Source organism: Xyrauchen texanus, chromosome 24, assembly GCF_025860055.1.
Source record: "Xyrauchen texanus isolate HMW12.3.18 chromosome 24, RBS_HiC_50CHRs, whole genome shotgun sequence".
Taxonomy (NCBI): Eukaryota; Metazoa; Chordata; class Actinopteri; order Cypriniformes; family Catostomidae; genus Xyrauchen; species Xyrauchen texanus.
This window is the reverse complement of record NC_068299.1, coordinates 41,679,013-41,696,586: the sequence shown is the minus strand read 5'-3', so window position 1 is coordinate 41,696,586 and position 17,574 is coordinate 41,679,013. Positions and strand designations below refer to the sequence as shown.

At 38.2% G+C, this 17,574-nt stretch overlaps 2 protein-coding genes across 3 annotated transcripts; one reads left to right on the top strand and one right to left on the bottom strand.

The window, feature by feature from the left end:
* Positions 1 to 253: 253 nt before the first annotated feature.
* irf1a (interferon regulatory factor 1a) lies at positions 254 to 5,041 on the top strand. Its single transcript, XM_052089850.1, has 8 exons — positions 254 to 340; positions 518 to 617; positions 1,814 to 1,993; positions 2,987 to 3,070; positions 3,162 to 3,278; positions 3,361 to 3,413; positions 4,692 to 4,788; positions 4,959 to 5,041. The coding sequence occupies exons 1-8, from the start codon at positions 254 to 256 to the stop codon at positions 5,039 to 5,041; spliced, it is 801 nt and encodes a 266-aa protein (XP_051945810.1).
* Positions 5,042 to 5,163: 122 nt separating this feature from the next.
* On the bottom strand, positions 5,164 to 17,278 carry ddx21 (DEAD (Asp-Glu-Ala-Asp) box helicase 21). Of its 2 annotated transcripts, none has more exons than XM_052090459.1 (16): positions 17,117 to 17,278; positions 16,332 to 16,469; positions 16,130 to 16,252; positions 15,965 to 16,037; positions 13,149 to 13,327; positions 12,912 to 13,029; positions 12,601 to 12,786; positions 12,364 to 12,509; positions 11,104 to 11,253; positions 10,855 to 11,016; positions 8,815 to 8,934; positions 8,650 to 8,723; positions 8,208 to 8,367; positions 6,957 to 7,091; positions 6,059 to 6,103; positions 5,164 to 5,817 (listed from the first exon to the last, which is right to left on the bottom strand). In XM_052090459.1, the coding sequence occupies exons 1-16, from the start codon at positions 17,264 to 17,266 to the stop codon at positions 5,575 to 5,577; spliced, it is 2,202 nt and encodes a 733-aa protein (XP_051946419.1). In that variant the 5' UTR covers positions 17,267 to 17,278; the 3' UTR covers positions 5,164 to 5,574. The 2 variants fall into 2 exon arrangements, with proteins under 2 accessions (XP_051946419.1, XP_051946417.1); XM_052090457.1 differs by having other exon boundaries at positions 5,165 to 5,817; positions 16,130 to 16,255.
* Between the last annotated feature and the right edge of the window lie 296 nt (positions 17,279 to 17,574).

Sequence of the window (17,574 nt, the reverse complement as noted above, 5' to 3'; positions counted from 1 at the left end):
ACAGCAATTCTCCTGCTCTTTGAAACCGTCCAAACCTGTTGGTGCAGGTTCATTCGAGCGAAAGTTGAGGCAGACATTGTGTGTTCACTGAAGGAGCTGCTGAAGTGACTGACTGATACTAATTTCAGTCAACTGTCATGTTCATTGCTGCTCTGCTGAGCATATTGACTGTTTGAAGCTGATGATACACTTACATTGAAGACAACATACTGTAAAGGAGCAAAATCAGAATTCTGTTCCTCTGGATTGAAGGATGCATCAGCGACGCGTGCGCTTGCGGCCGTGGTTAGAGGAACAGATCAAGTCGGGCACATATCCAGGAGTCATATGGCTGGATGAGGTAAGATCATCAGACTATGAGACTGGTTAAAGAATAGTTCAAATTGGTATTGTTTGATTGATTCAGTACATGAAGGATTCAAACTTGCCCTGAAGTTTGACCCAATCACACGCTGCAAATGAATTTAACATAAGAGAGATTATTTGAGAACGTATATACTGTATGTGCCATGTGTAGTCTGCCGGAGTTTTCCAGATTCCCTGGAAGCATGCAGCCAGACACGGCTGGAACATCGAGAAGGATGCGACTCTGTTCAGGAACTGGGCGATTCACACAGGTGACATTCAGACATAAGTCCATTACAGCACAGCAAACTAAAGAAATACCGTTGCCTATTAAAATATTCAATCACAAGCTGACTTTGAGCACTTTAGACTGCTTTAAACAAATAAAGTGAACAAGAAACATGTTTCACGTAGACGCAAAATCAGTGAGAAGACCATGATTTTCATCTTAGAGTGTCCTGACCTACAGCTTTCTAATCATGTCATATCTTCAACAATTTAGGTCACTTGTGAAATTGATATATTTGGGAACAATTTACATGAGTGGTCCCTTTGTTAAGGGTTTGTAAAGGGGTTCATTAATGACTAACATTGATATTTGGTTATAACATGCTTAAAAAGAGTGACATTCATGCATTTCCTGCTAAATACTGAGCCATTTTACAGTACATGTTATAAATGCTTAATATCAATTACAGTATTCAACATTCGTAACCTATAAAAAGGTAAAGTCAACAAACATGAAGCATTTATTAATGTGCATGAAGTTCAGTATGGTTTAATGGTCATCGGGCTTTTATTATATGATATCTGCTGTGAATGAGCATGAAGAGCTGAAAAGTGTTTTTGTAGCAAGGACTAGGTCTGTTGGGACAGCACACGGAGAACCACCATTCTTTTGACATCAATGTGAACTAGTGAACTGAACTAGAGTATGGTATTTTATGTTTTTGAATTATAGTAGGAAAAAGTGTATTTATTAAGCTTTTATAACATCCAGAAAATGTCCAGAAGTTGTTAATGTAGGCTACATTACATTATTGTGCACATTCATGTGCAGTGTTACCACAAGCTAACACACAACATTCCCATGTAATCAACATTAAGAAATCAGTTGAAAAGTTATATGAATGGATAAAAGAAAGTGTATATCTTTGGTCACCATTCTTTAAAGGTTGTCAACACTTTTAAACACATTTTTGTCTTTGTTGGTTCATTTAAAATGGACTTGTGATGTGACAAATGAATTCTGAAATGTACAAATATTCCATGTCATAAATGCTGCATGCATAGTAACTATGCAAGAATTAGTAATGTTGTTTAAAATAGTTTCAGATGGAGTATAGCATATCACTGTCCAATTACAATTAAATATCTTTTTTTATTATTATTATCCTGAAACTGGTAGTGCTGACATGGCCACGCTGCATCATCATGCACACATCATCTGTCCTCTCATTTATTGTAGGGAGATATAAACCTGGCATAGACAAACCTGATCCCAAAACATGGAAAGCAAACTTCCGCTGTGCACTCAATTCACTGCCAGATGTCAAAGAGCTTCAAGACAAAAGCAGGAAGAAAGGTCACAATGCTTTCAGAGTTTATATTCTCCTGCCACACAGCAAAATGCTCAAGAGACGCAGAGGTAATCACACACGAAAACTGCAGAAATAATGATCAAATGAAGGAGAAGGGACCTCTTACAGAGCAAACCCAGATGGGATTTGGGACAAAAATGATTAGCATTTCAAATGTTAACTATCACCTAAAAGCCAAAAGCAGGATACATGGCGTGAGCTGATAAGTGACCACCCCGGCCCGCTAGCTTGTTGGAGATCTCCCGTGAAAGGTCTGTAGACTATCACACTTGCAGCAACTTAAAAAGCTGCATTCACATGTTGCGCTTCCGTCTTGCCAGAATCAATTGGATGACGTAGCATTATGTGGGCAGTGCCAGCGCTAGAAGCACAACAAGAAATTCTCTGCAAAAGTTCAAAGTGGTGTGAATCATGTGATTGCAGCTTCACGATTGCTGTAGCAAAGTAGATACCAACAGACTACCGACCAATTAACAATGTGGAGGGTTTAAGAGATTTAATGTGCATTGCAACAGATACCCAGCCAATGGGAACTAGTTCTTTCACTTCATCAACCTCTCAAATGTTTAATGGTTCTTGAATTGGTGCTAATTTAGTGCATTTCTGTCTTTATACTGAGGAAGCATAGCTGTTACCTTTTCTTTCCTAAGAAGGAACTAAATGCATTTTGCCAGGAAAAGAAGTATATGTGGAGATAATTTCAGCACTTTCAAATTGCAATTAAATATTTGAATCGACTGACAGCACTAATAAAAACATGCTGGTATGTTACAATTTACACTTGCATGTCTCCAACAGTAGGTACAACAGTGTAATTACAGATTACATGCAGTTACCTTAAAACATATACACAAACCCTAAAGTGTAATAAATGACATACAAGTTAAGACGCCTAATATGACTAGGATCGCTTTATCTGGATTATTATCAATAACACATTTAGCAGAACATGAACTTGAGATTGAATAATTCAATAATATTAATATTAGTTTCTGAATTGATGTTCTTGATTTATTTTCTGATCTGATGTTTGTGGTCAGCAATGAGGAGATTGGATTCTCATGTTAAATCAAGGTCTCCTCCACCACCAACACAAAGAAACACAGTGCTGGAGAGATTTACAGGTACAGAAAGAACTTCAATTTGAACCAAACATAGGAGGAAAAATAAATAGTAACTTCCACACTGAGACACATTTGTCCTGTGTGAGAATAGAGAACTTCTGGAAGTTCACAGATGATCACGAGTGCTCCACAGCAGACGTCCTGAGAAAAGATGCCGTCTCCATATGTGTTGAGGACCACCAATCAAACATCAGCTCCACAGCACAGGGTGGGAAAACACACAATACAAACTAGTTTGTGGATTCTAGTTAAGATTAGTTAAGGTTTAAAATTACTAATTACCTGTACAGGACTGCCGGTGACCAAAAGCGATGAGCAGGAACAGACAGAAGCCGTGCTGAAGGTAAGTTAGACAGCACATGTCCTCTAAAAGACATTATCATATTGTTTGTTTGATTATCCCTAAGGGCTGTTTATGGAAAGCAGTGTATGTTTTTTTGAGCACGTAAATTCACAACTATGCGAGCAGAAATGTCACAAGTAGAGTTTCAGAGCCGGGTCTGTTTGTACTCAACTGGGCTGAGAATCTAAATTGAAAGTTTTCACTGAAATATTACCAAAGTTCGATTTCTATTTGAATTTTAAAGACATTATTTCAGGTAAGTGACATTCTTTTTTTAAATTGACGTGTCTCCTACATCCACAAGAGGACACAACAAATCAATATAAACCAATCAGCAATGTGTTATAGTGGCTGTTTATTGCAAAGAACATAAAGTTAAAAGATTAGCCAGTTTTTCTATAATAGAGTAAAATGAGAAAAGAAACGCTTCAAAATATGGTTCTATGTTAACTTAGTGTTGCACAGTAGCCTATTCCAGTGCTAAAGTATTTCATTAAATACAGTCATATAGGAATAGTTATAATAGAAATATAGTCACGACAGCAAAGACCTCCACCTTTGGGGGTGGTCACTCCAAATGCGTCAGTTTTTTTCTACGTAAGCATGCACTCGAGGGACCTGTTTGACTGTTGCGCTGTGACTCGCGTTTTTTTCAGCATCTTGTGCAATGACGATGCTTTTTTTCAGACAATGTGTCAAATTAAATGGAACTTCCTTTTAAAATGTGTCTGGATACACCTGCGTTGATTTATTCGTAATGTCTGAATGTGTCATCATCAGTGCTTGGCACACATTCAAATTTCAATTGTTAGTTTTAGCATTTGAATGTGCATTTTTATCTTAAATTAAACAAATCTTAGAATTTTTATTTGACAGCACATGCTGAACTCAGCTAAAAACATTTTGCAGTTGTATTATAATTAGGGCCGTAGATTTAATGTTAATTCACTGTAATTAATATAACGTGATAAAAAGTAATACAATTAATCATTCTCCCTGACTGTAATAAGGAATATTCCTACCATCAGAGGAATTCAAGGTAGAAGAACCATCTTCAGGTTTTTGTGAGTCTCATCAGCAGGGGGCAGTAAATGCAACTCCAGCTGTATAGACACCAAACCACATACTGACAGCACAAGATGATGGTGCGTTCTTGTTTAAACAGCTGAAGTTAGTCTTCATGCACTTTGCTTCAGAGAGAATGAGCACCACTGTTATTGCACACACTCATAGCAGTGCATTGATATCCTATCACTATCCTATATATTGTATCTGCAGATTGTGGATCATCTGAAGAACTTTGAGCACTGGAGTCCATTATATGAGAGTGACAGAAGCTGGAGACCAGCAAACTCAATGTGGATGGACTGTCTCTGTAAGATTCAAACATTACTGGATTTACAACTATCACACAAGTGTCACGACTAAAACCACCTAATACGTTTTATATTGAACAAAATCATTTAACAATTTTTTCCACCCTTACTTGATACAAGGCAGTGTAAAATATAATGTAATATATTGATTATTAACGTCTGTTTTCAGGTGGAACAATGGAATTATCTGGTTATTCCCTTCACACAGACTGTAATGTTCACTGTGCTTCCTCATCAGCTCAGTATATCTAGAGCATCAGAGGGACCCGGACTACACACTTCACGGCTTGTTGCATCCATTTTATATTTCTGTAGTAGGCAATTGAATATAAAGCATATGGACACTACTGAGTGCACTGAAACTCCTGATGATTTTGAACACAATTAAAGCTCTTGATATATGTAGGAATTTCTTTATGTAACCAGTTATTAAAATCAGGCCTCATTCATGAAAAAAGAAAAACAACAAGCAGAACAAATGTCAATCATTCATGGACTCATATTTGCATTAATTGCTGCATTCAGTTCAATGTAACAAATGTCTCCAGAATTACTATTTTTAAGAGAAACATTCACCGGTGGGTGACAAAACGCATAGCAGTGTGTTAGTTGGAAGACCACTTTAATGCAAACAGGATTCGTAATATAAATAGTACAACTGCAAGCATAAGCAATCTGCATGTTTCATGGTTGTGAATGCCCGACATCCGAGCGAATGGGAATTTATCAAGTGGCAGTAAAAACAAGACAGTCTGACAGTCCAACACAACATGATCAACAATCGATCAATAATCAAAGGCCTGACTGAAGTTTCGTTTCTGAGCGCCTCCTCTTCCTCTTCCTCGTCCTCTTCCTCTGCTGAAACCATTGTTGCCGTTGAAGTTTCCACCAAACGAGCGGCGTCTCCCTCCACCGCGACCACCAAACCCGCCGGCCAGCCTCTCACCGCCGTGACGCACGCTCTGCTCCATCTCTGGCAGTTCTGTAGCGACGGTCAGATGCCAGAGATGGCTGTCCTGCCATTTGTCCTGCAGAGACCCCCCAAAAAAACGATAGAATCAGCAAACAAACCCGCTCGGACAGCTCGTTTGTCATGCATCTGTTCACGAGCGTCCATTAGTGAAACTCGATGCCACAGAGAGACTCAAAACAAATCAGAGTGGCTTGGAAAAGATGATACTTAAAACTCCAATCATTTAGTCAAATGCACAGACATGTTGTTGGAGTCACTTTACAAACGACTCCAAACATGAGAGCACATCTTCATACCTGAATCTCCTTCAGCTTACTGGCAGGAACATCAAAACACACTCCCTGAGAGAAACACACACAGAAACAGAGTTAATAATAGTCGATATCTAGAAGGCCAATTTAAATGAAAATATACATAATACAATTTAACTACAGCAAATCAGATGCTCACAATTTCCAAAAAGAGAAATTGTATCCAATATTTACTGAAATTTGCACAAACTTGTTGGCCAAGTGAACATGCTTATTGGCTTTTTAATCAGTATATCGGTTTGTCACAAGTCAATAACTGCAGATATCTTAATGACAGACTCGTATACCCGCCGATATTTCAGACACGCCCAAAATCTACCCAGATTTGTCAATGGACGATGGATATTTCTGAAATTTGAGCAAATGGGCGAATCTCACAAAAATATATTCAGGTCTTTCTTCACTTCAAAATAATACAAATAATATTTTAAGCCCTTTTCATGAAAATAAAAACATTTCCCTAAAACTGCAAAAATAATCTCACTCATTATTGTAATGTATCCAGTCATTTCTTTTTATTCTCATTACTGTAATAGCATTTTTTGCCGTATTACTGTAACAAAATTGCTGTTACAAAGACTTACAAATAAAATATGAATGAAGGCAGTATAACAAATATTACCATTTTGCATTACAGCAACGAGAATTTGGGGAGAAAATGTGTTTTGTCATGATAATGCCACAAAATAAAAACTTTTAAATGCTCTGAAAAACAAACTTCCTTTTATATAAAATACATTTTTACTTTTAGTCTTTTGATTTTCAAGTGAAATATGACTCATTATCAACACAAACTCCACACTCTTTTAGAGCGGCTAAATCTCATCACATAAATGCACCATGTTTTAATAAAGTACGTTTATCATTCGAGTGAAGGTCACACCTTCTTGCCCTTCAGGAAGTTCATTTGTTTGATGTGGTCCTCCACTTGTTCTCCGAGCTGTTCCTTCAGTCCACGCCACGCGTAACTCATGCTCTGCATCTCTTGAGAGCAGTTCAGGATCAGTGTGGTAAATCCCTGAGAGAACACATGACACAGATAGAAAACTCTATTACTCAACAGTCTGCTCTACAAATCGAACTTCAATGATAACAGATCTGATAAAAACAATGATTGAATGAGCAGAGAGGGCCATTTCGAATAAATCGCTCTCGAAAATCTACACAACACCTATTGACAGAGTCCAGGACAGCGGTGTGTTTTTAACTATCTGTTAAACCTGTTGTAGATGTGCAGACCTGCTCGCTTTACGGATCATCAGAACACATCTTATGTACAGTTTTCACACACTTTCATCTGATTCTTTACATGAACAATTCCACACTTTACATTACAGATGTATTAAAAATTACTAAAAAATGCTAAATAGTTTCTGATTTGTTGTAATAAAATATCCCCATTAAAATAATGGCTGAAATTTCACGCATACTCAACACAGTTTACTTCCAAAATGTGGCACATTTTCAAAAAAGGATATTTAACGAGAAATAAATTATTTTATAAACTGTGGTTGGAAAATAAGAGCTGATGCTGATAAGATTATGGGAATAAAATTGTAAAGTGTTACCAGGGCACTTTATTCTAATGTTCCATTTGGTTCTATTTCCAGCAATGCATTAGGGATCATGAACTAACAATGACATATTCTTACAGCATTTATTAAACAAAAACACAATTGTGCATTGTTAGTTCATGTTCATTGTGCATTAACTCACAGAGGTTTGTAATAAATGAGGTAACACCTCACATCATGGTTGTTTGTTAAAATGAACAAACTATAATACTTTTTTGGCACATATTAATAAAAAATATAAAACAAATTAAAGTTGTATTATTATGCATTATGAGCTATAAATGAACATATTCATGTATTTTCATAAATTAACATTAACAAAGATTAATAAGTGCTGGCTACATCCCTGAAGACATTTTTGGATGCACTACGAGACTCTTGCAATTTAATCCTTATTACAGAATAAAAAACGGCCTTCCTCTTAAATTGAAAAATTGCAGCACTTATATAATCAATGAATACATGACTTATATTACTTCCACCATATAGTGAATCATATGGCATCATCAGCACTCTTTCCAGAAAGCATCAATACAGATGTGTTGTGCGGGGTGACGTACAGCATCAGAGTTGATTAGCGATCGCTGCTCCAGACTCGTAGCTCCTGATATGTGAGCGAGCGCCGCGGCCAGCGCCTCTACAGCCCCCCGCTGCTCGATGAGGTCACTCGCCGCTTGTCGGAAATATTCAACCGCTGCCACTGGGACGGAGTCCAGAAACCTGTTACGAATAAAAACATGAGACGGGTGAAATGATGACTGAAGCTCTTCGGTGCCTGATACGAATCTTGTAGGATTTCTTTTATGAGGATGTTCACATGACTGTTTAAACGTAGCTCGAAACAGACTAATAAACTCTTTCCAGGCATCAACTCATTATATAGTATCATTTCATAATTATGAAAACAGAACTTCAGGTGTTAATAATAATGTTTAGAGGTCCACAGTTTAAAGCAACATCTGAGATGGAATTCATTTTAATTAAGAACTTCACGTGTCTCACTTCACGGCGTCTTTACTGGAAGATTTGATGATGTCATTGGCTGTAGGGACTCCGACACGTTTGAACGTGATGCCCTGATGGAGAAGAACAAAGGCATTAAAGCTCACGTGACGTTCAGGAAATTATTGTGCATGACAGTAGCTTGAACCGTTGAAGGCATCTCACCGCTTTCTGCTCCACAAATTTCAGCTGGTTCTCCTCATTGCGCTGGTAGAAACAGATGCAGACACCAGTTCGCCCAGCTCTGCCCGTCCGTCCTGAGCGATGGATGTACGACTCCACATCCTGCATTTACAACAGACCACAATGCTTTTAAAAGTGGATTTGAATCCAATCAGCAGAGAATCATCAATTATTTTGACACTTTCATACCACCCCTCAGACTGCGGTGTACATGACGTTCATACTGCCTGTCAACTTGTCTTGCTGGTGAATTGAACTTGTTTGTGAAGCATGTCAAATGTTTTTTTTCTTCTTCGATCAGCTCACTGTAGAATTCGCTTGCGTGTCTCTCATACTGTGATTGCATGGTTGTTTTGCAAACTTGTCAAGTAGTTTCTCATACATCAACTAATGTACCGTAATGAGTGAAATTGACTGTCGATTAGCGGTAATGGTGTGTATTCGTGACACTTTTGGCGTGAATGTGAATGAAATAACCAAAAATATAAATGCTGTCTTCTCTAGCACTCTTGATATTGTCGCCCCACCTCGATTAAAGAAAATGAAAGAAATAAGCCCTGCACCATGGTACAATGATCACACTCATGCTCTCAAGAGAGCAGCTCGGAAAATGGAGCGCATGTGGAAATATACAAAATTAGAAGTATTTCGCGGTGTATGAAAGGATAGTGTCTGTAGCTGCCAGGTCAGCATATTTTAGCAAACTCATGGAAAACAACCATCAGTAGGGATGGCACTGATCCAATACCTGTATCGGGTCTGATACTGATGTTTTCACCCGGATCGGGTATTGGTCCGATGAGCCCAATCCAAATCTGATACCGAATGTTGATCATTGATGTTACGGTCAAGCTCAAATAATGACATAAATAACCTTCAAATTACCATTAAAGTATTCCATATAACGCTTTGTGAATGGCATAAGGCTGTGTTTATTAATAAATGCACAGTCAGCATGCACAGCTACTTGAATGAGAAGCATATTACAATAGTATGAATTAGCCTATAAACAAACACTCAAACACAGACATCCTGGAGTGCTCAGCGCTGGACATTCAAAATAAAACCCTTAAGAAATTACAACTGAAATGTATCACCAATGTATAGTAAAATTATTATTATTATAAATGACAAAAACAAATTGGGTTCCAAAAAACACTGTGTGATTGGAAAGTAGATTGATATACTAATAAAACTCAAATGATATAAATACATGAGAGAGAGAGAGATCTGAAACCATTGACTGGCTTCTCTACTGAAGACTTTCACTGGAATTACTGTTATTTTTGCGGCTGCATCCTGCAGACTAGTGAACAATAAATTTTTGCTCATGCTCTTATGTAATTGTTTTTTCCTATTTTATAATGATATAATGTATTGTTAAGAGGTTTTTGTTTCTTTACACAAAGAGTACTCAATACCCAATCAGTTCCACACAGATGTTTAAAGAATTATAGATGTTCTAAACCCATTAAGAAAAAACAACACTGGTATTGGATCCGTATCGGCCAATACTGATAGTTCGGGTATCGGAAGAGAAAAACTGGTATCGTTCCATCCCTACAATAAAGCCTCAACTGAACCAGATATTACGTTGCAGCACAAGAGTTATGACTTCATGAAATTTTTTACTGATAACATTTAAATAATCAGAAATAAAATTGGAATTATGCAATCATCTGTCATAGCACCTCAGAAAAGTGACTAATAATTTTCCTCACGTGCAACTTCAATCCTTCGCCAAGAACCGACAACACGGTGACAAAGGATCTTATACTTCACTATACTGATTGTACGATACCATTTCATGAATTTCAGATTTTTACAAAGTTTAAGTTATTACATCTACGTGCACATGACCACGATGGGGCAGTTGTCACAGTGATCCTACATCTACAAATACCTACTTAAATACATAGAAGTCACACAAACAAAATACATGATGAAATTAAAGTAAAAACTAGTGAAATGTTGAAAGTATAATAACCCTGGTACTCATGTGAGTGTTGTTGTGTCTCGAACCTTTGGAGGAGAACACTGAATGACCAGATCCACCTCTGGGATGTCCAGACCGCGAGCAGCAACGTTAGTGGCAACCAACACTTCAAAGGTGCCATTCCTGAAGCCCTTCAGCGTGACCTCTCTCTGTTTCTGAACAATATCTCCGTGCAGCGTCTGTGCACTCTGAACCACAGGAAACACACACGGACATGTCACACACTACGCTAAATACAAAACAACAGCACAAAACAAACACCAAACACTGGGCACCTGTTTGATGGAGGTGTTCATGGAGAGCTCTGTGGCTTCTTTCTTGGTCTCACAGAAGACGATGGTTCGGCCTTGACAGCCATTGTACACCTGGATGACATCACCAATGACTGACGCTCTCTGTGACCAGTGACAAGCGATAGCCAGGTGCTGCATGTGACAACAAGAGCATGTGAGAGAACGGTGGCACAAGACGAAGGAATAGATCACACAAAAACGTCTCTAAAAGGGGAGCTATTATGCAAAATTCACTTTTACATGGTGTTTGTACATAAATGTGAGTCGGCAGTGTGTGTACACAACCACTCTACAATGTTAAAAGTCCACCCACTCTTTCTTATATTTCTATTAATCAAAAACAGTGTGTCAAAATGAATGGTTTTCATTTCTGCTTTAAAGTGACATCACAACTGGTGACCGACTCCACCCGATTATCATAGATCCTCCCCTGAGTGATCTACACACAGTCCGCCGTTGTTTCCCGCACTGGAACAGATACAGTGAGAATAATGATGTCTCAGCTTCATAAGCGTCAGAAGTGTTCTGTTGTTGGCTGTAAAAGTGAACATAAGAGTCTTCATGTAGTCCCGGCATTAGATCCACTGAAGACGCAGTGGACAAATTTAGTTTTTGAAGGAAATGCGAACATACAAAAATGTGTGTATGTTTGTGCAAATCATTTTACACCGGACTGCTTTGTGAATGAGTGTCAATATAAAGCAAAAATGTGATTCTCAAGCATGGATCAATACCAACTGTTTGTGTTCCAGCTTTATATCCTGAAGATGTAAGTATTGCACTTTATATTGTGTGAATGTTTGCAAATCGCCTTTCGAATGTGCTTGTTAGCTGATTCTACGGCTAATGCAGCTAAAGTTACCAATGTGTTTGATTGTATTCATGGAGACCAGAGCTATGTCGGGGCGGGGAGCAGCAGCTCATTTGCATTTAAAGAGACAAACACAATAACAGCCTGTTTTTGATTCCACCCAAAAATGTACAACATGATATAATAAATGATCCATGGGGTATTTTGAGCTGAAACTTCACAGACACATTCTGATTACACCTGAGACTTATATTACAGCTAGTAAAAAGGGGCATAATAAGTCTCCTTTAATAAACTTAAGTTTAAAATAGCAAAACACATACTGAATATAATTTGAACAGGCCTTCTACAGTTCTCCTGACTGGATGCTCTGAACGGGTCATTTACACATGTTAAACTGCGAAGCGATGTCTGATCTGGTGTGCCGTTACCTCCACTGTGGTGGCGGCTTTCTGCATCATCTTCCCTATCAGATCCACATGAATGTACTGCGAGCGCATGTATTTCTTGGCCACGTCATAAACCCAATGAGGACATGTTGCGGAGAACAGCAGTGTCTGCGGCTTCTCTTCTGCATCTGAGGGGAAACGGACAGAAAAATCTCTCTTTAGACACGATCAGTCACCCCTAGACAGAACACACGTGTCATCACTCAAAGAAATATGTACCTTTCTCGTAGGACATGGAGAGAATCTCCTCCACCTGTTCGGCAAAGCCCATGTCCAACATCTGATCCACCTCATCCAGAACCACGTGCTTGAGCTGAGACAGATCCAGTTTGTTGTTCTGCAGGTGGTCTTTGATTCGACCTGGTGTGCCCACCAGAATGTCAATGCCATTGCGGATTGCTTCGACTAACACCACAACAGACAATTCAATCAACATGTTATCAAACATCGTTTTCATTCAGAATAATAATAATTTCTCTAAAGAGCCACTGAAAGATCAATCTTTAAGTATGTGAACATTCAAGTCCTACGTTGTGGGTTGTAGGAGCTTCCTCCATAGAAACACGTGACCGACAGTTTTCTGGTGACGTCTTTGAAGTCTTTGGACACTTGAATAGCGAGCTCTCGAGTCGGTGTAAGAACCAACACCTGCACAGACACACATTGAGATGCATTATATACCTGTACAGATATGGAAAGTGCCATTCCCGCTGGACTAGAACTGTAAAGTCACTTTATGTGTCACAGTAATACAAAAGCGTCTGTACTTTAGGGGCTCGTCCTCGTCTCTTATCTGCTGCTCCAGACTGCAGTTTCTCCACCAGTGGAACAGCGAATGAGAAGGTTTTTCCAGTGCCGGTTCTCGCCTGACCAATCAGATCTTTCCCATCATAAACTGAGTTAAACGTCTTCAACTGGATGTCAAAGAGGTATGTGACGCCGCGTGCTGAAAAAAGACGAGTGACACTGTCAGCAAACACCTCAAATCAGGGCAAACTTCATTTTTATTAATTGGAGATCAACACATATTGTTTTATTGTTTTCAACTTTTACATATTTTATGCTTACATGTCAGCAGGGTTTTTCCTGCATAGAGAATTACTAGGCGTCCGCCTGTGTTAAATTTCGTGCCGCCTCTGACACAAACGTTTTCTACAAAACTCTGGCAGGTGTCTTCATGGAAAACACTAACAAGTGTTGCACTCGGTGGATTGTCATTTGTAACTGCAAATCTCGGTAATAATAATACATTAATTCTGTTGTCGAATAGTTGCTTGATGTCATTTAACGTAACTTGAGATCATATAAAACAATAACAATGACACGCGAGACGAGAGGAGCGCTGCAGCTCGAGTGTCTGATAGAAACACAGATCACAGCTTGCCGATATATCTTCATTTCATCCTTAATTTAAGTTCATATAATATGGGAGCGTGACATGTAAATAAACACAAAACTGTCGTTCTCTGTGAGGTCAGAGCCGCTTAAACCAGTTGCGGAAGAGACCCAATCTGAGCGGGAGTCGAGACCGGGAGAGAAATAAAGTTCTGCCGGCTGATGCGCACTCTAACACGGAGACGCTTGTCCCTCACCTCCGCTGTCTGCAGCTCGCAAAGCCATCATCATGATAAGATCAATCTCATGTGAAAAATAACACTAAAATGAAAACAATAATATGTGTATTGGTAAATATATATTAGTTTTGGATAGACTAGATTGACAAATGCCAATCAATAATACTCTTATGGCTAAAATGTTTATAATTTATTTTTGAACTCTGTAAGATTGACTAAATATGATAAAAACTAAAAAGGACATTTGACACAGGACTAAGACTAAATTAAAAAACAGCTGACAAAATGAACACTAGTATTCAGTTTCCAGGTCATTAGGAGTGTATTAATGCAAAGCCAACGTTTACGTGATCTTAACGTCACTTTTTTGATCAGCATGGTAACACCTCTGCCTCATTTTGAGCCGATAACGATCTGCAGAGCTGATTTGTATAATTTTATTTAGTGCTTAGGCACGATTATTTACACACCCAACAGATGTTATTTATCAGTAGATTCAATAGATAAAAAATGATACCCAATAAAGAAGAAAAGAAAAATACATGTAAAAATGATTAACATCTGATCTCTACAATTAAAGGAATATTCCAGGTTTGATACCAGTTCAGCTCAATAGACAACATTTGTGGCATAATATTGATTATCACACAAATTAACAGTGTGTCTCATTGGAACACACATTTGTGCTTTTAATTTTTTTTTAAAGAACAGAAGAGACGAGTCCAAATACATTTTTGTAGTAATCAATATTATGCCGCAAATGCTGTCGATTGAGCTTAACTTGTACTGAACCCGGAATATTTCTTTAAGCATAATAAAAACCCCACTTTAATATTTCACAATGTGCTATATTAACTGAAATATGTTTCAGAACAAACATTCCATATTTCTGGAACATAAAGTAGATATTTACATCGATTACTGTAGTAAAACTGAACATTTTGTCTCTGCTCATGTCATGAAATCTCATGTGGTGCATTCTTGCTGTTCAGATCACAAATGACTGAAAGGTTTCCCACACCGTTTGACCAAAACATTTTTAAAGAATGTCATCCAAACTGCATTCACAAAGACTGAGTTCTACCCCAAAAATTGCTCGGCTCCGGCACTTGTGAAAAGATCTGTGTTTAATGGCCGTTTCACAAAAATTGATCTGAAAATGTAGAAAAAGTGCTGTTTGTTTCGGAAAGATTATTGGAGGTTTGGGCTTCTTTCAATTTCCATCAGGATCTGTGGATAAACTCTGGATTTGACATCATTTATGGTACTTCACGTAATAAGAAACATTCATCCCGAAGCTGCAGGATTTGAACTTTTCACAAAAGTGTTGCACAAATGCAGAACACAAAGGACTGTTTTTAATGTCCAAAATGAGGTCGATGTGACAAATATGATCTATTGATGATCTTATTCCACAATCTAACGGGACGAACTGTACCCCGTCTCCACCACTGCAGTGCATTGGCATAAATAATGTCATTCTTCTAAAGGGTATTTTGAATGCAAGTGTCAAGTTCAATCGAAACCAGATGTTATGGAATATAATGAGTTTAAATCAAATAATATTAATATATATGGTGTGTGGTCTGATAATTAAAGACACATACTGAATGTCTCATGGTAGTTGTTGACTTTAAATGCCACATTTGTCAGGCTTTAGAAGTGTGTTAAACATGTGAGGATGAGTATTCATCAAACTGTTACATGTCCAACATGTCCATACACGATCAAACCAAGATAAAACTTGTTTTTCTGATAGTTACATAATATTATGCTTAAGAGATGATTAAAAACGTCAGTGCTGCTCATATTCACGATTGTAATCTGCTGCACAAAAAACCCTGAAGAAACTGTAAAACACTGTAATTTCATCAATAATCTAGAAAGCATGTTCACTACAGAAATCTCCATGACATTTTAGGATTTTACTACATTTGTATGACTTTTCCAGGTCTGTAAATCACAACATTTTCCCCGGTGTTCGGTGAGTGTGTGAGAGTCAGTGTTACCCTTCAAGAGTTTGATAGTGTCCTGTGAGATCCTGAAGTTGGCAAACGCTCCTTCTCTCTGCTCAGGAGTTTCCTACAGGCCACACATTGATCATCAACAGTATGAAAACCAACACCGTCATATGAATAACACACACACACACACACACACACACACACACACACCTTCTCCGTGTCGCTGTCACTGGCCGCTGCTGGACACTCGCTGCTTATCTCTGCTGATGGAGGGGTTTGGAGCATCTCTGATCCATCCGTCACATCCACTGCTTTTACCTTCTTCTTCTTCTTCTTCTGTAACAAATGACATTGTGAAGCACATGACTTGTGAAATCCAGCGCAAACTCAGATGTAATCAGTGATCGAGTACCTTGACTGTGTTTGTGTCCATGTTTCCGTTCACATCGGTGGTCAACTGCTCGCTCTTCCTCTTTTTAGGAGCAGGGCATTCACACTCGTCCGTCGATGCCGTTGTTTTCTTTTCTTTCATTTTCTTTATTTTCTTTTTCTGGAGAAAAATAAGAGCGGCAAACACAATGTGTACATAATGTGCAGTAGATGATCCGAAGATATTTCAAAACTTCCATGACAGACGAGGCCACAGTCCTGAACGCAAGTTACAATGTTCTCTTTCATTCCACACCTGTAGAACTCCAGTTCACTCATTCACAAAGTTCATACAGCCAGTGCATTTTATTGTGTTTCTAACAGGATATTCACATTGCATAACATGCTAATTAATAAAAACAAATCGTGTATCAATATTTGCTGAGAAAGGCCCAAAGTTAAACATGATTGAATATATCATTTCTAAATAATTATATATATATATATATATATATATATATATATATATATATATATATATATATATATATATAAAAAACATTAAATGAATATAAATATAAAAACGCACTCATCACACGTGATCACATGCTTACGTCACTGATCGGGGGGGAGGGGGTGCGAAGATATGTTTTACTCTCCTCTAAACTAGTTAATGTTTCTCAGTTATCACTATTTATAGTTATTTATAGTTATGTTATACACAGAGTACTCGGGTGTTTTCGTCATATAGATCAGAGTGAGTTTTTAATCTGTATCATTAGCGCATCTTCAGTGAATAAAAGAGTAAATCTGAAGTGTCGCACTGACCTTCATCATCTCCAGTCCGTTCTCCACCTCCTCCATGTGTGTGATGTGATCGGCTTCACTGTGGATCTTTGCTGGCATGTTAGATGTTGTTGAATGATGTTGGATGTTGGATGTTATCGAGCAGCTGGACATGTGCGACTGAACTCGCATCACACAAGCAGGAAAAAGAAAAACCCGGAAGTGCAGCACGTGGAGGGGAAGTTTCCTCCTACAGGTGGCGCGTCATTCAGTCACTACTCGATCTGTACGGTACCGGACACGTGTTGTGGCCCAAAAGAGAAACATCGGGCCTGTCCCACACGGTCCTTTTAATTGACCATTTTAAATATATAATAAAATTATTATAATAATTAAACACAAAAAGAACTAATACTTAAACATTATCAAAGAAATAAAAATGCATCACAAACATATTCCAAATTCATTTAGACAGTTTTTCTGGCTTTCCTGTTTTTTTT